Source organism: Camellia sinensis, chromosome 11 (assembly GCF_055761805.1).
Source record: "Camellia sinensis isolate YWXY chromosome 11, ASM5576180v1, whole genome shotgun sequence".
Classification (NCBI taxonomy): domain Eukaryota; kingdom Viridiplantae; phylum Streptophyta; class Magnoliopsida; order Ericales; family Theaceae; genus Camellia; species Camellia sinensis.
In genome coordinates, this window is record NC_138971.1 from 28857191 (window position 1) to 28885105 (window position 27915).

Here is a 27915-nt window from a genome sequence, read left to right on the forward strand (position 1 = left end):
TCAATGTTATTTTTTTATTTTTAGTTTTTAATATTAATGAATCCAACTATCAATAAATTTTTAGTCAATGTTATTATCAATTCTCTTTTCTTTTCGTTTCTTTTTTTGTAAGTATTAAAGAATCCAACTATATCTGCCGCGTGCAAAAGATCTGTCTCTGCTTGGCCAAAAACCTGTCCAGCTGGCCAATATATCTGTCGGCTGGCCAAAAGACCTGTACGGCCGACCAATATATCTGCCGGCCGGCCAAAAGCCTCTGCAACTTGCCAACTTTTTTCTGGTAGTTCTGGAGCTATTTTGCTACTATTTTGGGCCTGTTTTGGTTTTGGAATACATCTGTTTAACATCATTTGAGTCTCCTAAGAGATAGATTAAATTGATATAGATAAAACACAATAGAGCAAATTACACTAACAGTCCTTATAGTTTGGGACTCGTATTACTTTGGTCCTTGACTTTTCAATCGTGACACATTTGACCCTAAATTTTGAATTTTGTTCCAAATAAGGACAATTGAAGATATCATTGTTTAATTTCAAGGGCAAAATCGTCAATTTAATAAAATATAAACTAATTTGACAAAAATAAATTTTTAAAATTTTTAAAAAATTATTTTTATCCACCAATGATAAAATTATATAAAATTGATAAAAATTACATGATTAATTTTTAAAAATTAATTTTACACGATCATTATCCAAACACATAATAAAAATTATTTTGATAAAAAAATAAATAAATGTCTAAAAGATTTATCAATTTTACGTAATTTTATTTTTAGTGGGTAGAATAATTTTTAAAAATTCAAAAATATATGTTTGACATTTATTTTTTTCAAATTAGTTTATATTTTATCAAATTCATGATTTTACCCTTGAAAAATCTAATGATATCTTCAATTGTCCTTATTTGGAGTAAGATTCAAAATTCAAAGTCAAATATATTACAATGGAAAAGTCAATGGCCAAAGTGACACAAGCCCCAAACTATAGGGACTATTAGTGTAATTCACCCAACATAATATATTGATCAATTATCAAGAACATAATCAAATAATCATTAAATACAAAGAGGGAAAAATGAAAGAAAACAAAACACAAATGATCTCTTTTCATTCCATAATAACAGAAATGGCCAAAACAGAGTATCATTTCTATTTCATCTCTTTCATTTATTTTTATTTTTTTTTTTGTTTTCACAACATATCCCACCCATACAGGAAGAATAATAATAATAAGAAGAAGAAATAATGATGAAGAACAAATCTGAACAGAGAAGAATTGGTATGGGATATGTTATTAATAAAATCTTGCAATCAAAAATAAAAATTTGAGCTTCTCTTCAAATTGAAAATCTAAAGAAGAGCTTCTCTTTACCACTCCTTCCTGTTGCTGCTACTTTTGCTTCAAAGGATGAGCTAGGACAACGATAGGTAAACAAGTAAATCACTTCCCTAGTACCAATAGACTAATTTTCAATACCAAGTGTTAGGCAGACTGTGAATCCCAATATGCAAGGCCTATCTTAAGCCCTCCGGTTTATGAATCCCTTCCCCAAATCTGTAAACAAATAGAACATTAAATGGATTCCACATCTATGCTAATCCTATTCCTCCCTCTATATCTCAAAACAAACAGGGCCTAATACTTATCTGTATTCATATTACTCAACACAAAGAAGCCTTTGACTATTTCTTTGAAATTAAAGTTAAATCTTGTCTAATACTCAACATTTGTAGAATTCTCAAATTGTATATAAAAAGTTTTGTAAGTCTCAATCAAGTATTAATAATTTTGAAAGGTATCTTCCAAATAACTAAAGTTTAAATTGGGATTGGTTAAAGGACAAAAATATATGTCCTATATAAGCAGGATAGCAAAATATATTTCCCAATCGAAGTACAGTTTTGGGAAAATGTGGCCACAATCTGATGTGCCTCAAGCTAAGGCCTCAAAGTGTCCAAAAATCACTGTATTGGCTAGAATTGTGACCTTGATTTCACTAGTAATATCACTGGGCATCATGAGAAGCAACCGTCCCATCTGGGTTGGTGGCTCTGCAGTGTATTTCATTGATTACAAGAAAATTGGAAGCTATCAGTATGCAAAACATCTCTCTCTCTCTCTCTCTCTCTCTCTCTCTCTCTCTCTCTATATATATATATATATATATAATACACACACTCTCTCTCTATATATATATATATAATACACACACAACTATGGAAAATTCAAGTTTGTCCTTCAATTTATTACATTATGTAATTTGATCTAATTAATAATATTAGTTAAAATTTTAGACATAAATCAAGAGCAAAATTGTCTCTTCAAAATAGAATAAATCATTTTAAATTGCTCACTAACCCCTTAATCATTTTCAGAAAAATGAATGAAACATTTTTCTTATTGATTTCAATTCACTTCTTTAACTAGCGGTATCAATTAGATTAAGTTAGCATAATATCAAAATTTTAAGAGTAAAAGTAGCCCTCAATCATTTTGAAGAGATTGAGTGAACTATTTCACTCATTGATTTTAGTCTATTTTTTTAAGGGGTGTTAGCAGTTGGACTATATTTATATAAAGTGAAAAATTCAAGAATGAAATTTAATGCAATTTGAATTACAAATATCAAATTGACACAGAAACCACATGTAATTTTCTCATAATTATATATAGATTTTCTTTCTCTCTCTCTAATATTGTAGGTTGGATAATCTCTAATGGCAGGTACATGCTTGTTAGTATAATAGTGGGGCTTGCCTACAACTTGTTGCAGACTCCATTTGCAGCCTACTATGCAATAAGAGGGAAAAGAATCATAAACAACACTAAATTTCTCCTGTTTGAGTTCTATGGAGACAAGGTCAGCTATCCTTTCAACCTATCATTTGTTTATGAATCTTCTAATTGTGGAGGTGCACCCAGCAATTTTGCAACGGGGTGTCAATGTAAAATTGTTCAGATTTTGCAGGCTCAAACAAAGTTTACATAGATTGAAGGGTCAGAATGCTTATTATATATACATATATATTCCAAATTTTATGAGAAATATTTTTTTGAAATTTGGGAGCCAATATGAAATCATATATTTAAATTTTGGAGCACCATAAAAAGATTATATAGATTTTGAGAGCTAAAATATTCACATTGTTTGTCTTTAATTTTCCAAAAACACTTTTTAGAAAATTCTACTTTCTTGTTTTTCGTGTTTTTTTTTTTGTTTTTACTGAATTTTTTAAATATTTTAAGCAATTTTTTTAATAACATTTTTAGACACGCCTAACATAAATACATATAAAAAGTATAATTTTTGTGAAAAAAATCTTTTAAAAATTCACCAAATACCAAAAATACAAAAAAAAAAAAAAAAACTAGAATTCAATATATTTTTTTTATATTTTTATGTATTTAATAATTTTTTAAAATATTTTTTTATTACTTTTTAGATACATTTAAGTATTGTATCTAAAAAAGTAAAAAAAAATTACTTAAAATTTTAAAAATATTCACTAAAAACAAAAAAAAACATGAAAAACAAAAAACTCAATTCTCAAAAAATTTAATCCAAACTACTCAAACCAAACACACACATTGGTTTCTTTAATAATTTCTCAAATTTGTATGGGGCTAAAATGTAATTTTTATGATAGGAAACATCTTTGCAGTTGGGCTTGTGACTAGACCGATCTAGTCTATGATAGGAAACATCTCAAGTTTGAAACCTCTTAGATGTAAACATTTTCTTAGAATTAGTTCTATGGGACTTCTGTCTTGCCCTAGATGTGATTGATCTACCAGATTAGTCGATCTAATAGGCTGAACACCGAGTTATCATAAAAAAAGCTCGACATAGCTTTGATTGGTCTACCAGATTAGTTGATCCAATATAAAAAAAAAAAATCAGACATAACTCTCATTTGAGTATGAGACTCAAAAAAAAAAAAAAAAAAAAAAACCCATCTCATATAAATTAGTTGTGTTCGATTCTGTAATCAATTTCTGTATTCTCAATATATATATATATATATATATTAATTAATAAGTAAAAGTAGATTTCATTTGAGTTAATAAGTGAAAGTAGTTTTGGACAGGTCATATTGTCCATATTAGCAACTGCAGTTGGTGCGGCCTTCGGAGTAACTACAGATCTTAAGACACTTTCAGATGGTAACAAAGGAATTTCAAACGATGTTCGATCGAAGTATGATGAATTTTATAGCATGGCCTTTGTCTCAGCTGGTTTCCTTTTCATCGGATTCATTACTTCTGGAATTTCTTCTATCACATCATCGTTTGCTGTAACTAAAGAAGAATAACTCCAACAACAACCAAATATAACCTCAAAACATGTCAAGTTATTAATGAATTGATTTAAATTCGTGAGTTTATATGTATTTGTGATTTCTGTTGTATTTGATTACATTACAGTGCAATCAATTGGGCTAGTTTGGTTGGCCACTCGTGTATCATTGCCAAAGGCAGAGATTAATTATTCCTCCTACTTTGATTTAAAATGTAATTTTTAATTAGATTATCAAATTTGAGATAATTCCAAACTCGTCGTAAAAGTTTTGCTATTATTCTCAATTTGACTTCTTCCTCGTCATTTGCCGGTCTAATTGTTCCAAAAAAATTTCAGCTGCTTGTTCTACATCATATATTTATTTTATTATGAAATGGATAATACTTCCAATATAAATGTTCCAAAATGTCATGGCTGAGACAATTGCAAACTAGCTCCTTGATTTTTTTTTTTTTATATATTTATTTATTTATTTATCTATTTTGGGTAATTTGTGAAAAAATCCAATTTAATGATTACGAGCAAACTAGCTCACCCTCTTCCTCTGTTTTCTTCTTCCCTCACTCAGTCAGCTATCTGTTTTTTACACAATCTCACTACTGCCAATATCTTTTGATTTTTCTAAAATACTCAGTTTAATAGATAGACCCTACAAACTTGATCCAAAACCGTGGAATTATCTAATTTCATCTATTTGAAACTTGTCCGATCAATGAGTTGCATCTTTTTTTATGTACATATTCAGTTTAATACACAACACACAATAAAAAAAACTTAGGCTTATGGGCTAAAGTTAAATTGTTTTATATACATATTCAGTTAATTTATTTATTTAGTATATTAATTCTAAATTTTTTTAATATAAAACAATTAAAAAACATAAAAAATCAAAAATTAAAAATGATCTATATGGAGTTCAAATTAAGAAAATGGCTATAGGGTTTACAAAATGTTCAATTGGTCCAACCTCTAAAATATTAGTAAATATAATTAACTATTATTTAATAGGACTGTTTTAGAAATTATACCTAACAGCCCAGCAGGATCGAAATTATCAAAATCTTATTTGAGGAGTGGGTTGAATATTGGGATCACTGATACTCTATTTTATATATATATATATATATATATTCTTAAATTTTGATTTATTGATAAGGTACTTGATTTTACATAATAGATATGAGATAATTGGTAAATTGAAAAACTAAAATTGCGAAATTCATCAAGATAAAATATATTTATATTTTATCGTAAAAATAATTATTATATGGGAACTAATTAATGTTAAATAAATTTTATTTTACATTATAAATAAAATTTTTATTATAATTTAATTTTAAAAATAATTTTTAATTATTTATGTTAACCCATGCATAGCACGGGTATTATACTAGTTTCATTAAATCTAAATGCAAGGTTTGATTTGAAAAGTAACGTTTACCTTGGCCAGCCTTCATGCCAAAAATATCTGTTAATTATATGACAATCATTCAAAAATATCAACAAATTATCTATTACATGATCGTCATTTAAATACATATTAAAAATTAATTTGATAAAAAATTAAAAATTTAAAATTAAAATATAAAAGATTTATCATTTTTATATAATGTTATCTTTGGTGAATAGAAATAATTTTAAAGCATTCAAAAATAATTTTTTGACATTTATTTTTGTTAAATTAGTTTATATTTTATTAAATTGATGATTTTGCTCTAGGAATGGAGCAAACGGTATAATTCGACCTTTTCACTTTGACATTTTATTAGAGAATAAAAAATATATATGTATTAACTCTAGTGGAGTGGAGCGATTTTGAAGGCGAATTGTAAAATTTAAAATTTAATCTGCAGTTTACAAATTGAATAGTACAGATTGATACAGATTGGTGCGATTTTAATAGATTGGCCGATATTTTGCACAGTCCTAATTGGGCATCACTTTCTCTATGGAGATAATTTCATCTTTTACAATCGCGATGGTCAGGGCTACAGGGGCGGGCGTGGTGATGGTGAAAAGTAGTTGGATTAGGGAAAACCATTGCTAGTAGAAGAGGATGATGTGAGAGTTATAGTGGGAAGGGGGGTCGCTAGAAGCATAGAAGGGGTGTTGTTGTAGAGAGAGGGCTCGCCGAAAGAGAAAAACGAGGGAGGTGGTTTGCAGTATGAAGAGGGTTGCCGGAGGCTACCGATGAGAATGAAGGTGGTGGTATGATTAGAGTTATGGTTATGCTTGGGAGGATAAGAATAGGAACAAAATCAGAATTTAATTTTAAGACAAAATTATAATAAAAACTTGAAAGACATGGGAGGTCATAGTAAAAAAGTTAGGGAAAGCAACACTCATTTTCATATCAATTGTAGCAGGCACAAAGTTAGAAATTGGCCCTCATTTTTAAGATTATGAAAGAGTACTGCTATTAGTACCCTATTAATTATTTTGAACTCCACATTTCTTTAAACTCCCACTTATAAATTCAAAAATCCTTAAAAGCAATTTCTTCCTCCAAATAGTACCAAAATTATACTTGTAAAAATATTTCACCCATTCAAATGTACACCCCAACACCTCTCACACCCCAAAAAGGCTTTCTCCCAAAACCCTAACAAAACCCATGACGGTGGAACCTCCTAAAACTAGTGGAAAAAATTTATGATAATTAAGAAATTTTTCTTTGCTTCATTACGAGGTTTGTCAATCTGTTTATTTATTTATTTTTTTCTATTATCTCTTTTTACACACACAACACAATCCACTTTCATACTTCTTTGGTTGGTTTTTTGTGATTCATCCATGTACTCAATATACTTGTATGTTCTCTAGGTGAGCAAAACTGGGGGCCGGTCGACCACCTAATAGTAGTTCGACTTTCTTTGTTTGCCTGCTTTTGCTGTTACTTTGGTGATCTATTCCCGAACAAATAAAAAATGTTCGATTATCTGTTCCTGAACAAATAAACAATGTTTGGACCTATGTTCCCGAATTTCGCCCATATGTTTAGGAGTTCAGTCATGAAAAAATGACAAACAGTTTTTATTATTTTTGCCATTTTTTTTTTCCAAAAAACATATCATGACAAGACCAATCTCCTCTGAGCTAAGAACACCATCAAAGTTATTATGAATCTCTTCTGCGCTTTTATTGTTGTACTCTTGTTTCATGGAGCTGTGGTTTCCAAAAAAATTTCCACCGTTGTTGTTGAAGTGTATATGATCAAATGGTTGCCACCGTTGCCATCGGAATATTGCTGCCAAAGAGTTTTTAAGGTTTTGAGGGTGGGTAGGTTTTGAAGGTGAGACTTGGGAAAAATAGATGGGTGATAATGGAGGTGCGTGGTCTCATAAACCCTTTGTAATGCTCCGAAAATTGGGCAGGGTACATCTATTTATGCAACAAAACCCACCTGATAGACAAACACATATATATAGCTAACTATTCTATACATCCATTTCAATTAATCCCAAATGTCAAATACATGCTATTCACATTTCAATGTCCCAGTTCCAATCCCAAGCATACATTTTACAGCAAGTATGAAATGGAAGCCAAACAGATAATAAGTGCCCTACAGGCTTACAAATTTATCCAAGAACATTCTTGGTTATACAAAATGGAGTTTCAACTCGACGCTAATACAGCCTTAGGTTTACGTTCAACAAATAACAATAAAACAAAAATGAAGCCTCAGCTCTGAGTCCTCCCAAGTCAATGCCTTGGCAGAGGCATAGCATCTGTACCTGAAATGGTTTCCCTTATAGGGTGAGCCACAGCCCAGTAGAGATATACTACACAACATATGAACCATGACAAGACTAAAGAGGAGTATGCTTATACCACGCTCATGATAAAACAATTTATCTCTCTTTTTATAAAGCATGCAATGCTGAGATGCAATAATAGATATAAAACCATTTCCATTTTAAAACCATATCTGTTACATAAATACAGGTTCTGTGAATCTCTAGGTGAGTGTCTGCAAGTAGCCCCTAATTCACTACCACTGTCATTTTTACCAGTAAACTGGAGGGCTCGACACCTAACCGTGCGGTTTTACACCCCCTATCCAGATTCACAAATATTCATCTTTTCGCAGACAAATACATTTACAAACATTTCCAAAAAACAGATACATTTCTAATGAAATGAATGTAATGCAATATCAAATGCAACAAATGAGGAATGTGGTTCAATTTACCTAAGTCTCATGCATTTCTACAACAATCATGGCTATCCTCCACTAATAGCCCAAAACATATATTTCTAAACGGATATTTAAACAAGTAAATTCCAAAAAAAAATAATGATAAATACAATCTATTCCACATCTCATCAAATATAAACAACTACACTAGTTTTCATATCACAATTACGTCCGATAACCTCTCAAGGTCCATTCATAACCGTGTGAGTTTTATTTCAATAGATACATCAAACAAAATAATACCGTTAATGCCCAAGAAAATATCATTTTCTTTCCAAACTTATTCTCCAAACATTATTCAATTATGACATCCTATTTTGATCGAAAGTCTCAAAAGTTAAACGTAATTCCTTTATTTTCTTTAAAAATGCTCTTTTGGTCACAAACCGGTAAAAATTTCAAAACCAATCGAATCGAAATCCGTTTTTGTTCAAATTTAAAACATAACTTTTTCATAACCTTACAAATATATTCCAAGTTTACACTTTCGCAATTTGTGCATCAACTTTTTATTTTTCTCAAAATTTCTCTATATACAACTCTAAGCTCCCTATAATCAAGTAAAAGTGCATAAAGAAGTGTAGGAAAAATCCCTACCTCAAGCTAGAAGAGGAAACAAGCAAAATTCCCAATTTTTGACTTTGTTGGATTTCGATCTCCACCGGTCAAAACGTTACTCTCACCAAGCTCTTCACTTTAATCTTAAGAACTATGATCTAAAATCTAATAGATTTTGATAAATCAAAGATTTTATATGATAAATGCAACCAAAAAAAAATTCAAAGGGAGAGAACCAAGAGCGGAGAGAGAGAGAGAGAGGCCCATGTGTTGCTTTCAAAATTGTTTTTTTTTTTTCTTTTCAAATCAATACAAATTTCTATCTATACATATACATTTATATATATATATATATTAAAAGTATATTTTGATATCATTATTGACAAAAAAAATATAATATTTTCTCACCACAAAATATATTTCGCTTGATGGTGTACACCATAAATATTTGTAACTCTCTCAAGATTATAAAATAAATAATAATAACAATAACAACAATAATACATGGTTACAAATGAGTCATGATTCAATCAATTGGGTCCAAAATGAATGGGGTTTAATAATTAAAAATAAATCTCCAACTGAGATTAAAATATAAATAAATTTTAAAAGACTTAAGGTGGTCCCCACCATTCACATAATTAAATATGAACCAAAATGATTAAGTATGGGCTAATCAAATAAAACCCAAAAAATTGAATTCATATCTCATTTATTACTCAGGACCAAGAATCACTATAACTAAAACTAAAAAAATAATTTTGCCAAGCGGGCCTTAACGAAGTCGAAATTAAGAAGTAATTCAATTTATTTTCACTAATTTAAATAGAATAGTTCACGACACCACAACAATAATAATAAGGGCAAAATTCAATTTGATTCAATTCGTTACACCCTTACTCATGATGTAGTGGGTGTGTGGGCTTAGTTGTGAGATGGAGTGTTCCAAAATTTTTGATGTCCTTTTTAATAATTTTATTTGAGGTTATTATTGTAATAGAAAAGAAAAACTAAAAAACAGAATATTTACAATAATTAATGGAATGGTAATAGCAACCCTCTTATGAAATTCTAATTCTTTGACTAATTTTGGTTCTGATATTGGCATGCATTTGTTAATGATATCTTTCTCTTTTTTATTTTTCTTTTATTAATTAATAATATCTAAACAGTATTATATAACAACAAATGTATAAGACAAAAATAGATTTATGGGTTTAGCGACATTAGTGTGTGCCGTACTTATCGTCAATTACTATATATAAAACGTATTGCAATGTATAAAAATATAAAATGTATTTTGGGATATGTGAAAATATATCCAGGTCCTGTTTGAAAATTGATTTTTTTAACATTTTACGAAATGATATATACAGAAAAATAAAAGGAGTGATGTAACAACTTATATTAACATTTTCACTAAAAACCAAAGTCCCCAAATGAAACCTTAGAATATTAATATTTTAGCATTTTATTCTTTTTATTGATGGCTCAAAAAGTTGTCATTAACCACTTTTTTATATTGACGCTCAAAAATGCCATTAACAAACCTCTGCATTTTAATTTGCTCAAAAAATCAAAAATAAAAAAAGTAAATTAAAAACACATTCCTAAAATTTATTTAAAATATAAATTTTTTTTCTTACATTTCAAAAATTACTTTCCACCATTGAATTTTTCAATCGCACAATAAATGATAACTTTGTTAATCAACCGTTAAAACAAACTAACCGAGTGTATAATATAAGCAACAAATATATTTTCAAAAATACTTACATTTTATGAAGTTAAACACTTTAATTTTTTTTTTTTTTTTTATTTTTCATATTTCATTTTTCTTAATCCCAATTTTCTCTCAATCAGTAACAATACCTTACCAACTATCGTACCACTTCTCCAACTCTTGATTAGTATCACCGTTATTATTGTTTAAAAACATTTGGTGTTAGCGTGAGAGTTTAGAAAATATTATGATAGGGTAGAGAGAGTGATTTGATAGTGGGTAAATGAAAATGAGTGTAATATGATAATTTATTTTAATAATAGAAAATATTTGAGTTATTTTATTTTTTCTGTTAGATCCATTGCAAAAATAAATTTTGACAGGAATATTTGTATTTTTCAAAACCTGTGGGGGAGAGAATAGGTAGATATCTTTGACAAATTTAAAAAAAAAAAAAAAAAGAAAAAAGGGGGGGAGCTTTAGTTGAAACTAGGGGTGTAATTTTGGCCCGGTCCGACCCATGTCGGGCCTTGCGGACTCCCGCCAAAAAATCGAGTTGGCCCACGGGTCAGAAAACTAGGCCCAGGCCCAAGCTCAAGCCTAGGGGTACTTGGGCTTTGGGCAGGCCAGTGGGCCGGGTCTCGGGCCGAGCCCTTGGGCTTGGGTCTGGACTCAGGCTTTGGGTGGGCCTAAACAATTTTTTTTTATTTTTTCCACCAAAAATTTATTATTTTTCATTAAAAATAACACTGGGTCTCGGGTGGGTCAGGCCTTGAGAGGGCCGATGGGTCGGGCCCATGGGCCAGACCGGGCTTCAAAACTATGTCCCAGGCCCTGGCCCAAGGCCTCGGGCTGGGCTTGGGCCTAAACGGACCTTAACGGGCTGGGCCCACCTCAGGCCGCGGGTGTGCTTTGGCCCGCCCACAGGCCGTGGACCAAAATTACACCCTAGTTGAAACGAGGTCGTTGTCTCTTCTTCATTGTAATTTTGTAAAATAAATGCTAGCTTTGATTTGAAAAGTAGTGTTAACCCTGGCCGGCCGTCATTCCAAATAATTTTTAAAAACATAAAGAACAAAAAATTCTGTCTCTTTTCTTTTAAATTTTTAAATAAAATTTTTGAGTATTTAAATTTTTTATTTGTCTTGTGTTGCTATCTTATTTAGCATTTTGTTTTTCATATTTTCTATATTTTTAAATTTTTTAAATACACTTAACTTAAATATATTGAAAATTATGGACAAATTTAAAAATAAAATCAAATAAATAAAAAAATGTACTAAGCAAACCGAAAAATTTGAAAATATTATGTCGAATATCAAAATTAGGTTTTATCACTAGGCTTTTAAAATTGTTACCTTTAGCAATAAATTTGTTTTATACTCTTTACAGAACAAGCGAAATTACCTAATGCTTTCCCAAACTAAGGTGTTGCTATCTTATTTAGTATTTTTTTAAAAAATATTTTAGATATTTTTTATTTTTTTATACACACCTAACTTAGATATATCGGAAAAAAAAATTTATGGACAAATTTAAAAATAAAGTCAATAAATATAAAAAAATACTAAACGAATCAAAATTTTTGAAAATATTATGTCGAATATCAGAATGAGGTTTTATCACTAGGCTTTTAAAATTGTGACCTTCAGCAATAAATTTTTTTTTATACTCGGCTAAATAACTTAATGGGTAAGCCACCTCTAAGTAGGAACGAAGTCAGCATTTCCTCAAGAGCAATCAATGGCATCCTGTTAAATTTTATTTAATGTTTAATAAGTTATTATAAATTTGAATTTTCAAGGGAAAATTTCATGTCAGTGCAAGGGTTGAAATTATTTTTTTAAATAATGGTAAAGCATATAAATTTTAATTATTATAGTATCTTTCGACTTATTTATTACGATTTTAATAAATTCGAACTTGACCTCAAACGTAATAAAAATTTAACAAATTAAATTTAAACAAATCCTCATCAAACTGAGTTCGAATTTATTCACGAAAAATTTCATTATTTGGTAGGCTTACTCCTAACCCCCAAGTCTTGTAGAAGAAGCTCGAAGCACACAAATTTGACTGAAAGCGTGTGGGTAGGATGCATGAAGTCAAGACACTGATCTCATTCCAAGCGTTGGATTGAATAAGTCATTACTTCACTAGGAAGATTTATTTTTGTTACTATACAGAAAGTCAAAATGTCGAGAAGTTAACCCAAGGGGTTGTGGTATTTTGATAAGATTTTGGGATATAAGTTCTGAGGTCTCAGGTTCTATATTTTTTAGGGTCAATCTCTAGGAGTTTAGTGTAGTGGTCCTAGGATAACCCTTTAAGTGCTGGACGAACCGTGTTCAAGGCTTGGGTGTGAGGTCGAATCTTGACAAGTACAACAAAATATCAAATTATCATTAACTATCAAACTCAAAACTATTTTCAAAATATACAACTAAACAAACTAAAAAAACATCTAAACTCTCTCTGCATTTTTTTTTTTCAAAATTTATCTCAAAACACAAACCAAACACATGTGATAGTGTGTAAAAAGAAATTTGTGTGTTTCATATATGAATTACTTGAATGAGTATATATACATCCATGTTATCAGTGGCGGAACCAGGAATTTAATATAGGAGGCACTTATTAATTATAATCTCAATTTTTTTTTTCCCCAATCAATAACAATAACATAATAATAATGTTTTGAGTTAATATTAAACATTAAAAATTAATATTCGTTACAAAAAGTTTTTAATTTTAAACTTTTACAATTGACTCCGACGAGTTTTCATCTTTTGAAATCTTTCCATGATAGTATCATTGTCAATGCCATCAAAAATATCTCTCTCAATATAGACAATCAAGTTATCATTCATCCATTCATCACGCATTCGGTTCCGCAACCGATTATTCACAATATTCATAGTTGAAAATACCCTCTCAACAGTAGCAGTTGCAACAAGTGAAATTAATGCTAAAGTCAAGAGCAAATGCACCAATGGATATACTTTGTCTCTTCCAATCTTCACCATTTTCCTAGCAAGATCAGCAATTCTATTCAACCTTGAGAACTCACTACTGGATAACATATCGATAATATACATATACTAGTGTATGCCCGTGCCTAAAGGCACAGTGTAAATAATGTTGGAATTAAAATCTAGTTATAATAAAGGCACGGTCTTTTTTTGATAAGATACTAAAAAAAATAAAGAAATATTATTCTTGTTAAAAAATTGTAACAATTTTGCTTGTACCACATGTTGTATAGAACTCAAATAAAATAACAACTCTCCCTAACCTTAATGCAAATTAAGAAACAAACATATAAGTTTTGTAGCGTTAAAAAAAACATAAGTTTTATAAAGTTTACCAATATTGCAAATCAAAATACGAGCAAGTAAAATAAAAAAAAATTATAAACACTAAACAAAATACAAAAATCAAAGCTATTGTATACTCATTAACATTCTATAATAAAAAGAAAAAAATTACTAAACACCACATAAAGTACACCAGCAAATGCTCTGCAATCTCAACAAATTAAATTAAAAATTAAATATCAAACAATGCACACCAACATGTACTCTACAATTCCAAACAAATCAAATATATATATAAAAAAAAATTAAATGCCAAACAATGCACATCAGCCAATGCTCTGCAATCTTAAAAAAAAAAAAAAAAAAAAATGCACACCAGCTAGTACTACTGTTGCCAATCAAATTATAACAATATAAGCAAAACAAACATTATATTGCCATACACCTGAGCCAATAATATATGTATACTTTACAAAAGAATGGGAAAAATCTTTACAAAAGATGTGTTTGCTTCATAAAAAGTGGATGTATGCTTTACAAAAGATGTGTCGATAATGTCTTCAAACATGTGTTTACCCAAACTTCCTCCTCATTACTTTCTAAAAAGTCTTTGTATCAACTTGTATGTATCCCCAATGAGGAACATGCACAACAATCTGGTAATTTGTAGAAGCAAAAAAATATATGTTAGGTTTTTTTTCTTGGCAAACCCGTTTGACAAAACTCCTTTCAGTTGTATTTATTTTCGCACATTTATTTCAGTGAGGCTATGAGTGTTTAGATGCGAATCCAACCTGAATTGAGCCTTTTCAGAGAAGTTTGTGATGCAAATATTTTCAAGATTGCCACTTTGTTGATTATGCGGGTCCGGGGCAGCGCCACAGCGGGGTCGAGGGGCAGCGCCCCCGAAGCAAAATGCAAAAATGCATTCAAAGTTGCCTGTCTGATCATGTTATATTTTTCCAGTTTTTCTAGTTTTGGCCTTCCCGCTCGAGCGGGGAAAGGGATGCTCGAGCGGGGATTGGAAGCTCTCAGCATCTCTGCAGTCGCCTGAAAAAGTACTGGATGGTGTGATTTGACGCTCGAGCGGCAAAACCGACGCTCGAGCGTGGAGCCTGTATGAAATCACAGAATTTGAAGTCTCCGCTCGAGCGGGGAAAAGGGCGCTCGAGCGGACCGCGCAATCCCAGATTTCCAGATTTCTCAAGGAGTTTGTTTTCTTCCCAATCTAGGATTACTTTTGGTTCTCTATAAATACTTGGTTTTCTCCCAAAACTAAGTGATTGATTTGAACTTCTCCAGATCTTATTTTTGGATCTTAAGGTTTATATCTGGAGATTTTTTGCTAGTTTTCTTTGATGTTTTTATTGAGTATTCAACTCATGATCTAAAGAGAGTACATCAAAGGTTTGTTTGTTATACACAAAAGAGAGAGTTATTCTTCAGTTGTGGATTCTGAAGAATTCAAGCCTGAAGCTTTGGTGGAATCCGAAGTGGCTCATCAGAAAGACAATTCCGTGGTGAAGATGGGGTTGGAAGAGGCACATAGAGGTTGGTTCAATTAGGCGTTGTGGATTCTCTAGGTAATTGAGAGTATACCTGTGTAATTCCTTTAAATCTTCTTAGTGGATTGTTCTTGTGGCTGTTACCCGTGGTTTTTTTATCACAGTTGGAGGTGTCCAATTGTGGTTTTTTCCACGTTAAATCATTGTGTCTCTTTGTCTTGATTGTTTGATTGGGATTGTTATATTCTGCTTAAAATTGATACATAATCACAAATCAACATCTAGGGGATTTCTAGATTTTTCAATATAGATTAGTATATTTGTTGAAAAAAAAAAATATATCAAAATACTTTGAAATTGAAATTACTTTATTACATTAAGTGGGTTCACCAGTGCTTATATAATTTTATCTATATAATTGGTGCATAATTTCAACAATATTTTTACCCGAACCTAAAGGCACTCTCCTTCCAGCCAATCATACAGTTTGAAAGGCATATATAGTACACATCCAAACTTAAGTCGAGTAAGTTATCAACAAAAATCATCACATTCATATAATGGTTGAATATGGCTAAACCAAAGAGTTAATGTAAAGATGATTAATGTAAAAAAGTCATCAATTACATTAACTAAAACAATTTTAAAAATGAAATTGTTGCCCTAAAAATTGGCCAAAGATAAAAGGATTTGAAAGTCGTTCAATAGCCATTCTAGTATCGATACCTGGAAAAAAAAAAGGAAAATAATAATAAAGTTAGATTAAATGGATTAAAGCAAAAAATCTAATTAGGAGAAAAAAATGCCTAATGTTCAGTATTTTCAAATCAACATCACATAGTATGTAATAAACTTTTTTACTACTCAAAAGCATCTATCATTTATTAGACACCACTTGCCATTACACACAATCCAACTCACCTTCTTCACATGTTTCCTTGTCTAGTTTTCCTACCTTCACTATGTACTTGACAAAAAATGAAAACACATGTTTTCCTTTACTAACTAAACCAGGCAAGAAAAACAATGGGACACAAAAGCTCTACACCACAATTTTGTTGTCCTCATATTCCAAAAGGTTAAAAAAGAAAAGAGAAGACAGAAACAGAAACGAAAAAAGAACCTGCAACTTTAGTTTTTTCTTAAATAAAATGTAAATTTATAAATCCCAATTCAACAGAAACACATGCATAACCAATTTAAGAGACAATTAGACATTAATTTTTATTTTGACAATAGGGGATTTCAAAACTTAGCACAAAGTTATTTCCAAAGTTCCAAAGTAACTCAATATTTACCAATGTATATTGTTTTAAGAAAGGCATTTATTTTGTTACCAAGATTAGTCTGTGTGTTCACCCAAAAAAAAAAGAAAAAAAAAAGAGATTTATCTATGTTTATCGTCCCTTTTTATTTATTTTTTCAATCGTCATTATGCACATTTTCTTTTTGGTTTAAATCTTCAACACATACTCCCAACAATTACCAAAATATGTAATGGCCAAGCCAACACTTTCTTATGGGGGGAAAAGAAATCTAGTGTACAGTGCATAAGTCATTCAAATAAGCCATTCTATTAGGTTTCTCATAGGTCATACCAATCCGTTCTATTTCATTCCACTACTTGAACATTCACCAAAACCACTCATAGAAAAGCTACAAAGACTACTACAACACCCTTTACTAAGCTCCACAAAAAAGAAAGAAAGAAAGATTGAGAAAAATAATCTAGTGAAAAAAGCAAATTAAAGCAAAATGTTTGAGCAATACAAATTATTATCTTTTATTTTTATCGTTGTTTACTACTCATTAGTCCTATTTTGCTTCGATCTTTTATGCAAATGGAAAGGGAACTTTGTTTAAAACATAACTATAAAAGTAACAGACCAAAAAATTTAACTTTTATCAAAATTATATGAGTAATGAAACAGATGTAATAAAGAAAATTTGTGTGAGAGGGTTTATACATTTGATTATATCGAGAGCCTAGAAATTGATAACCGCCAGCAAAAAACATAGCACAATATGAAAATAGCAAAAAGTAACAAACTAAAACTTGAGAGAAAACTAATGATTAGAGGGAGAAAGGAAATGACATAGTTATCAAAACTTTAATGAAAAATATTATTAAAGAGATCAAAAAATAGAATTCTTTTCACTAAAGAAACTGATGAACTGCGTCAAAAATTAATGAACTGTAGCAAGAGGAAATCAGATATTAGAAATTGATTTATAGAAATATAGCAATTGAAACAAAGGAAAGAAAAAAATTAATCAAAGTACCATTAATGTTTGTAGACAGTGCAAGGGATAATATACATGGACGTCCATTATGCACGGAGTAACTAAAAGAAAATAACGATATCTTAGGTGACTTTGTCACAGCTCGAATCACTTTCATAGTTCATTATCATCAACATGGATGTCCATACTCTACAGAGTATAGCATTTTCAAAAAAAAAAAAAAAAAATCACACCTAAAACACGAACTATAAAGAAAAAAATCATTTTGTTACTAAGATGAATGGAGTGATTGATAGAAAAAGAAAAAAAAAAAGAAAAAAAAAGAAAAAGAAAAAAGAAGTCATTCAAATGTAATGCATTACCCAAATCAAATTGATTCATTAAAATCCCAATTCAACTGCAATACATGCATAACAAAAAAAATGAGAAAAAATGTAATTCTTTGAGCTTTAAGCACTGCTTGAGTTATCGAGTCTAAAAAAGAAGGAAAAAAATTAATAAACAAAGCTCGAAGTATAGTTTCTATCACAACATACCAATCTACATTCCCAAATAATAATAAAAAAATTAGTCTTCTTATATATTTGTACTTAATGGAGGCTCCAATTATAGTCATCGACCATGCCTAAAGGCTTTATGTGTAAACTCTAGAAATAACCCGTGCCTAAAGGCACGCCCAATAAAACTTAAGAATATATTTTAATTTTATTATAGACATTTCTTTTCTATTAACAAACACCAAAGTGTAAGCTTCACATCAACACCAATGTATAAACCACACGTCAACACAAAAATAAAAAATAAAAACACACCTGCTAAGAAAGTCAAGAAAAAATTGTACAAACCAAAGCTATTGTACACATGTTAACTCTATAATCCAAGAAAAAAAAAATTAGTAAGCACACCAGCAAGTGTTTTGCAATCCCAAAAAATTAAAACAAAACACCAAACAATGTACATCAACCAGTACTCTGCAATATAAAAAAAAAGTAAAAATAAAATGGACACCAGCCAATACTCTGCCATTCAAAAAAATTAAAATTAAAATGCACATTAGTTGGTGCTCTACAATCTCACCAAACAATGTACACCTGCTAGTGCTATTACTGCCAATCACATTTTAACAGTTCTTTGCAAATTATAAACCTGAAATATAGTGAGAAAAAAAAAAGGCACTGCTATAATTTTTTTAACCACAAAGCACTCGCATATAAAGACCCGCTTAAATGGTGAAATTTACTCTCTATAAAAAAAAAACCCTAAAAAATCGCCAAATTAAATGGATTTGAAAAGAATAAGTCGAGATGGATTAAAGTCATTTTGAAATAAAAAATAACTAATGTTTGGTATTTCCAAATGACGTCACATAGTAAGCAATGAATTTTCTAATTGCTAAAAAATATGCTAATTCTTGTGGTACCTGCTCCCATGTTCTTCACTTGTTTTCCTCATCTACTTTTACTATCTCCTCTAAAGCACTTGTTAAAAAATGAGCTCACATATAAGAAGAACAATGGGACAACAAAAGCACTACACTATGATTTTGTTATCTTTTATTCCAATGGGGATTAAAACAAATGCGATAGAGATGGGGAAGGGAAAAAAACGTTTGCAATTTATAGTTTCTCTGTAATCACAATTAGGCATAAATTTCAATATTGACAATAACTTAGCGCAAAGTTATTCTTATAGTAACTCAAAATTTACAAAGATATATATTATCTTAAGACCTGCAATGTTTTCTATTTTATTTTTTTCATGATGCACATTTTTCTGTTAGTTTAAATCTTCAACACATATATTACATGACATGGAATTGAAATCATCCCAACAATTAACAAAATATGAAATAGTCAAGCCAACAATTTTTTATGGGTGGGAAACTATGCTAGTTGTGCACAGCCCAGAGCCAACAAATAGCAAAATACAGAAACCAAAATATCATGCAAAAGTCATTATATTTCAGTATACAACTGTAACACCAACCGAAACCACTCACAGAAAAGCTACAAAGACTTCCACAATACCACCATTCAAAAGAAAGAAAGATTAAGGAGAGAAGAGGAGGAGAGGAGTGGGGGAGGGGGGGGGAAGCACAAAATACCAAAAGATCCAACAAAAGACCCAATAAGTAATAGACCTAAAATAAATAAATTTTCTAAAATTTTCTGAGTAATGAAACAGATATAATAAAATAAAATAAAAAATCATTTAGAGTTTATACCTTTGATTATATCGAAAACCCATAAATTGATGACCTACAACAAAAAGACACGACACAACATGAAAATAGCAGAAAGAAACAAACTGGAATTTAGGAAAACTAATTATTAAAGGGAGAAAGGCACTTCCATATTTATCAAAACTTTAAATGGAAAATCTTAACAAAGAAATCGAAATCGTTTCCTAAAAAAAAAAACTAATGTTTGGTATTCGAAATCATGTCACATAGTAAGCAATGAACTTTGTAGCTGCTAAAAAATATGCTAATTCTTGTGGTACCTGCTCCCATGTTCTTCACCTGTTTTCCTCATCTACTTTTACTATCTCCTCTAAAGCACTTTGATAAAAAAATGAACACACATATTTTCTCTTAACAAAAAAATGAGCTCACATGTAGGAAGAACAATGGGACAACAAAAGCACTGCACTTTGATTTTGTTAGCTTTTATTCCAATGGGGATTAAAACAAAGGGAGTTATGTAGCCGACTCCATTTGATGGGACTTAAGGCTTGGTTTGGTTTGCTTTGGAGAATAAAACAAATACGACGGATACAGGGAATGAAAAAAAAAATTTGCAATTAAACATAAATTTCAATATTGACAATAACTTAGCACAAAGTTATTCCTAAAGTAACTCAAAATTTACAAAGATATCTATATTATCTTAAGACCTGCAATGTTTTCTATTTTATTTTTTTCATTATGCACATTTTCCTGTTAGGTTAAATCTTCCAATCCAAAATTGATGTATCCACTATGTTCCCATGCTTCTCCCTTCACGTTTCTTGTTTTTCTGTAAATCCAAACTCCAAATAATGTGTCCAAGGATTTGGAAACTAAAACTAAGTTAGCAATAACAATATAATGGATTACCTAATATTGGAAACACTACAAAATTTTATAGAAAAAATGAAGTTTTTCAATTTATGTCAACAATAATTTTTTTAAAAACTGCGTCAAAAATTAATGAACTGCAGCAAGAGGAAATCAGATATTAGAAATTGATTTATAAAAATATAACAATCGAAACAAAGAAAAGAAAATAATTAATCAAAGTACCATTAATGTTTGTAGACAGTGCAAGGGATAATATACATGGACGTCCATTATACACGGAGTAACTAAAAGAAAATAACGATATCTTAGGTGACTTTGTCACAGCTCAAATCACTTTCATAGTTCATTATCATCAACATGGATGTCCATACTTATAGCGATCCCGGTTTTCCCTTCATTGTTTAATTGTATTCCGGACTCGGTTCCGTGGATGTGTTGTTGTCTTATTCCCGTTTTCGTCCTTTACTCTTTGTATATGAGTCTTGGGTCGTGTTGGGCAGGTTTGAAATAGGTTGGTTGTGTTTGGAAACCAAGGATTGATGTCCAGATTTTGGGCTTCACGCTCGAGCGAGCTTTTGACACTCGAGCGGACCTGTTTGTATATCAGTCCAAAAAACAGCTTTTGGATCACTTTTTCGGGCCAATCTCTCTCTCTAACTTTTCAAAGCTTATGCATGATTATACTAGATTCATCTCATTAAGTAAGATACATGTACATCAATTAGAAAGTGACTAATTATTGATGAATGCACCTATATATACAATGTATAGAAGACTAATGCTAATACATTGAATGTGATGGATTCATTATGAATGAATCTTAGAGATGCATTATGTATCTATTATGAATATGTAAGATACATTAATCTATCTAAAGAATTCATTAATATAGAAGATGCATTATGTATCATGAATGTATGAGATACACTAATCTATTTAATGGAGTTCATTGAATGAATAACTTGAGAGCTTCTCTCTCTCTATATATATATATCTTCTCTCTAAAAATCCATCTAGCTCTAGTGTGTTTCTAGCCTAGTTCCTTTGTAAGAAAGGTGGAGTTTGGCGTGGCCTTCGTTTTGATCCGAGAAAGGTTGGGTTTGGAGCACTTTCGAGTTTCTCTCTTCTTCTCCTTGGGTTCTCCATTTGAGGTAGGGATTTCCTTTCTCTTTTTCAATGCCTCGTTCATAGATAGACATGTGGTAGTTTTGTATTGCATGAAAATCATATCCATGTGGGATTTCTTTGAAAATCATGAAGGGGAAACCTAGGGTTGGTTGTTTAAATATGAGTTTGTTAACATTGGTTGTTATGTGGGCTAATTTAGAAGTAATCTAGCATGATTATTGTTGAAAGAAAAGAAAACCCTAAATTATGTTTTGATTTGATAAATTAAAATGGAACATGGTTGGACAATGTTTGTAAATTACTATTGTTAAAGTGGGTTGTATAACAGTGTTAATGGCTTAGGGATTAACTATGTCATTGAGGTTATTTTGAAATGAGTGTATTGGAATGAGATGAGTCATGGCTTTATTATCCATGGAATTGGTTTTGTAAAATGAAAAGAATGGATTTGGTTTTGTGAAATGGGAAAAGTGTTTTTGGAATAAGTGGTGGAACACGTTGACTTGGAAAATTATGAAAGTTGATCTTGAAAATGGAAGATGAAATGTTAACTCTATGTGAGTCTTGGAAAATAAATATGAGTATTGAACTATTGTATCATGAGTGTTGAATACACACATTTGGGGGTTTTATCTCTAACTATCGTACCAGTGTCGTTGTTGGGTTTAAGATCGCTTGAGAGTTGAGTCTCTTTTAATAAGTGTACTGAATACATGCATCTAGAGGTTTTGTCCTTGGTCATCGGTGGAGGATGACATTGTTGTGTTGAGTCGTTGTGTATGTATTACACTTATTGGTTGTGCTTTGTTATATTGAGATGGTTGGTGTTATATACCGCGCTTAGAATGAGGGGTACCAGTGCCTTCCAGCTAGCGCCTGGAGAACTTGGACTAGGTACCATTACCCTCCAGCTTGTGTCTGGAGAATATGGCTAGTCATTTGATCATAAGGTGTATCCTTAACTTACAGTGCTTATGGCAGGTAGAGTAGAGCTTTTATCATCATTGTCTCAGTGTATCTGAGTATGTCATGAGTTACGATGGTTATGGTTTTGAAAGGCCAAGTTGCCTTATTTGTTGATTATACACATGTTGATGATTTGTTATTTCCCTTTTTACTAAAGGCATGCATGTATAGATGTGAATGTGTTGGGAACCGACATAAATAACATTTTATGTTATTTTGGAAAGTGGGAAGGAATTGAATATTTCTGAATATACTTTGAAAAGGGGAAATTGGTTGTAAGAACGGGAAATGGGGAAAGTAATGGGCTTGGTGAAACTGTTTTCTAGAATTGTTATTGAAATGAAAGTTTGGGAAAGAGGGGTAATGAAAAGAAAAGAAAGGTGAATCGGTTCCAGTGTTGAATGAAATGGCTGATTTTGAGAAAAGTTTATATATATGTATATTTTGTATAAACTGCCACCTTACTACTCTAGTATGAGATTGAGCATTCATGATCATAGCTATCTGTAAGTTGTTATTGTTAAGGACCATGTTGAGATCCCTACTGGACTATATGTTCATCCCGTGTTGTTGAATCTTTTTCAGGCGATAATCAGGATGTGCTACAAGATTTTGGATCTTCATATTTGTTGGCCACGGGGCCTCTTTTGTGTTGGCAGAATGCCATTTATGAAAAAAGGGTTATACCCTTCTTGACTCTTTATTGATGTAAGTCCAAGGGCAATTTATTTCGTATGCTCATGTTGTATTTAATTTGCATACGAATGAGAGAATGGTTATTCATTTCTACTAGTCGAACATTTGAGTTTATTTTCGCATGTGATCTCTGAACTTGAATTAAAGTAATGAATTTGGTAATGATTTCGAGTAATAAAAAGTGGGGCGTGACAATACTCTACAGAGTATAGCATTTTCAAAAAAAAAAAAATCACACCTAAAACACGAACTAAAGAAAAAAAATCATTTTGTTACTAAGATGAATGAAGTGATTGACAGAAAAAGAAAAACAAAAAAAAAAAGAAAAAGAAAAAAGAAGTCATTCAAATGTAAAGCATTACCCAAATCAAATTGATTCATTAAAATCCCAATTCAACTGCAACACATGCATAAAAAAACAACGGAGAAAAAATGTAATTGTTTGAGCTTTAAGCACTGCTTGAGTTATCGAGTCTAAAAAAGAAGAAAAAAATAATAATAAACAAAGCTTGAATTATAGTTTCTATCACAACATACCAATCCACATTCCCAAATAATAATAAAAAATTAGGCTTCTTGCATATTTGTACTTTAATGGAGGCTCCAATTACAGTCATCGGCCATGCCTGAAGGCTTTATGTGTAAACTCTAGGAATAACCCCGTGCTTGAAGGCAGGCACAATAAAACTTAAGAATATATTTTAATTTTATTACAGACATTTCGTGTCTATTAACAAACACCAAAGTGTAAGCTTCACATCAACACCAAAGTATAAACCACACGTCAACACAAAAATAAAAAATAAAAACACACCTGCTAAGAAAGTCAAGAAAAAATTGTACAAACCAAAGCTATTGTACACATGTTAACTCTATAATCCAAGAAAAAAAAAATTTAGTAAGCACACCAGCAAGTGTTTTGCAATCCCAAAAAATTAAAACAAAACACCAAACAATGTACATCAACCAGTACTCTGCAATATAAAAAAAAGTAAAAATAAAATGGACACCAGCCAATTCTCTGCAATTCAAAAAAATTAAAATTAAAATGCACATTAATTGGTGCTCTACAATCTCACCAAACAATGTACACCTGCTAGTGCTATTACTGCCAATCACATTTTAACAGTTCTTTGCAAATTATAAACCTGAAATATAGTGAGAAAAAAAAAAGGCACTGCTATAATTTTTTTAACCACAAAGCACTCGCATATAAAGACCGCTTAAATGGTGAAATTTACTCTCTATATAAATAAAAAAAAAACCCCTAAAAAATTGCCAAATTAAATGGATTTGAAAAGAATAAGTCAAGATGGATTAAAGTCATTTTGAAATAAAAAATAACTAATGTTTGGTATTTCCAAATGACATCACATAGTAAGCAATGAATTTTCTAACTGCTAGAAAATATGCTAATCCTTGTGGTAACTGCTCCCATGTTCTTCACTCGTTTTCCTCATTTACTTTTACTATCTCCTCTAAAGCACTTGTTAAAAAATGAGCACACATATTTTTTCTTAACAAAAAAATGAGCTCACATGTAGGAAGAACAATGGGACAACAAAAGCACTACAATATGATTTTGCTAGCTTTTATTCCAATGGGGATTAAAACAAATGCGATAGAGATGGGGAAGGGAAAAAAACGTTTGCAATTTATAGTTTCTCTGTAAATAATATGTATACAAACCAAAAACCCAAATAAAATCACAATTAGACATAAATTTCAATATTGACAATAACTTAGCTCAAAGTTATTCTTATAGTAACTCAAAATTTACAAAGATATATATTATCTTAAGACCTGCAATGTTTTCTATTTTATTTTTTTCATGATGCACATTTTTCTGTTAGTTTAAATTTTCAACACATATATTACATGACATGGAATTGAAGTCATTCCAACAATTAACAAAATATGAAATAGTCAAGCCAACAATTTTTTATGGATGGGAAACTATGCTAGTTGTGCACAGCCCAGAGCCAACAAATAGCAAAATACAGAAACCAAAATATCATGCAAAAGTCATTATATTTCAGTATACAACTGTAACATCTACCGAAACCACTCACAGGAAAGCTACAAAGACTTCCACAATACCACCATTCAAAAGAAAGAAAGATTAAGGAGAGAAGAGGAGGAGAGGATTGGGGGGGGAAAAAAAAGCACAAAATACCAAAAGATCCAACAAAAGACCCAATAAGTAATAGACCTAAAAGAAATAAATTTTCTAAAATTTTCTGAGTAATGAAACAGATATAATAAAATAAAATAAAAAATCGTTTAGAGTTTGTAACGCCCTCAAAATAAACCCATAATAACCATAACATTAACATGCATTTATAAAAGAAAACGAATCATTTGAGTTATTCATCAGAGTATTCTTATTGAAAGACATCACATGTAACATCCTGCAACATCAAAATAAATGCCCTAAGGGCTTACACCTTTCCAAGCTAACACTTGGATCCAAGAAGGATGAGTACTAACTCTTTTACAAGTTAAGCCCTAGGCTTGAATGTTTACATGAAATCTCAAAAAAATAACTAAATAAAACATATAACTAAAGACAAGTCTTCAAAATCCCAAACATCAAATCCTTCCAGGCTAAGTCCGTGGAGGTAGCTTATCACCTGAACCTGAAAATGATGTTCCCATAAAGGGTGAGCCACAGCCCAGTAGAAAAGTACTAAACCAAATATAAGCATTGAATAAAGCTATAGCATTCAATAGATGGTTAACCAAGATAATCAATTACATCATTTTACAGTCTCATAACACTATTGTCTAAGACACGTTTTACTTTCCAATTTTATCAACATGGCTCAGAACCTGGCCAAACTTACAACAGTGAATTACATATTTCATATTCACATCCTTCTAATATCAACAAACGAATGAGACTTAAGCTCAAATCAAAACACTTCATACTTCCAGATTGATACACATTTTAGTGCTGTATCAATAAAACACTTCTATATAAATAAGCACACATAAAAGTGATGCTAATGGAGTCCATCCCCTATCTCCTCCCAAACAAAATCCGGTTTAGAGGTCCATCCCCTATCTTCCCCTAAACCGTGGAGTACATCCCCTATCTCCTCCCACACAAAACAATATATATGCAAATGCAATGCTCAATCAATACACGTATTTTCTGTATTAATGCAATAGTCAAAATTAATGACTTAACCAATGTGATTAGTTTCAGTTATTCCTAATCCACATGCAATGTCTACAATAAACACGACTATCCTCCACCGATAGCCCAAAACAGTTATTTCTAGACTGGAAATAAATATATCAACAATTCAATAGGCGAGTGATTTTAATTATCCAACTACACCATTTAATCAATGAATTCCTCAATTTCATGCATTTAACCAATTTCCCCAATTTCCTTAAATTAATTATATAAATTAATTTATCAAAACAACTAGGGTTTTTACCAAAATTACCAAAGTACTCCCAACATATCAAAATACCAAAACTTAGGACAAAACTTATAGGATGGAGTAGGAAATCCCTACCTTGAAGCGAAGAACTCGAATGGAGAAGATGACGAAAACCAAAGTGCTCCAAACCCAAGATTGTTCAGATTAAACGGAAGCCCTCGACTCACTCTATCTTTTTAATGAAGGATCTATGGTAGAAACACACTCTAAATAGATCAAACCTAAGAGAGAAGGTGTGTAGGGAGAGGGAGAAGACGGTTCTAGGGTTTTAAAATCAAAAAGGAGATGAAAAAATGATCTTGAAAGTCGGATCTCGGATTTTTATACCAGTCGCCCCGCTCGAGCGTGGAAACCCCCGCTCGAGCGCCACTCACAGACTCCCGCTCGAGCGGCCAAACTCCCGCTCGAGCGTCGAATGCACTCTCCCAGAAGTTTTTGCAGACAGGTCCCCGCTCGAGCGCCCAACTCCCCGCTCGAGCGTCACTCACGACTTCCCGCTCGAGCGTCCAATCCCCCGCTCGAGCGGCCAACACTACACAGGACATACTGGATGGGTGTATTCCCGGCTCGAGCGTCCAAACCCCTGCTCGAGCGGACAAGCCAAAATCTGGGCAACTAGACTTGGTTCCTAAGCTCAACCAACCTGCTCCAAATCTTCCCAACACAACCCAAGACTCAAAATAAGAAAATAATGAATGACAACAACAATTATACAATGACGAAATCTACGGAACCTAAGTCCGGATACAATAATCA

The 27915-nt window shown here is 31.3% G+C and overlaps 2 protein-coding genes across 2 annotated transcripts; one reads left to right on the top strand and one right to left on the bottom strand.

Annotated features, from left to right (window-relative positions):
- Positions 1 to 1786: 1786 nt before the first annotated feature.
- LOC114303248 (CASP-like protein 4D1) lies at positions 1787 to 4562 on the top strand. Its single transcript, XM_082896458.1, has 3 exons — positions 1787 to 2099; positions 2730 to 2865; positions 4094 to 4562. The coding sequence occupies exons 1-3, from the start codon at positions 1855 to 1857 to the stop codon at positions 4316 to 4318; spliced, it is 606 nt and encodes a 201-aa protein (XP_082752584.1). The 5' UTR covers positions 1787 to 1854; the 3' UTR covers positions 4319 to 4562.
- An 8984-nt stretch (positions 4563 to 13546) lies between these two features.
- LOC145802214 (uncharacterized) lies at positions 13547 to 13870 on the bottom strand. The gene has a single exon (XM_082894890.1). It carries the CDS (start codon positions 13868 to 13870, stop codon positions 13547 to 13549), a length of 324 nt encoding a protein of 107 aa, XP_082751016.1.
- Positions 13871 to 27915: the final 14045 nt, after the last annotated feature.

What these genes read in the sequence shown, in the direction of transcription:
- LOC145802214 (XM_082894890.1), bottom strand. Translation starts at nt 13,870, where the DNA reads ATGTTATCCAGTAGTGAGTTCTCAAGGTTGAATAGAATTGCTGATCTT.
- LOC114303248 (XM_082896458.1), top strand. Translation starts at nt 1,855, where the DNA reads ATGTCCTATATAAGCAGGATAGCAAAATATATTTCCCAATCGAAGTAC. An exon ending in AAGAAAATTGGAAGCTATCA is followed by an intron (nt 2,100 to 2,729) that starts GTATGCAAAACA and finishes CTCTAATGGCAG; the next exon opens with GTACATGCTTGTTAGTATAA. An exon ending in TTGAGTTCTATGGAGACAAG is followed by an intron (nt 2,866 to 4,093) that starts GTCAGCTATCCT and finishes AGTTTTGGACAG; the next exon opens with GTCATATTGTCCATATTAGC.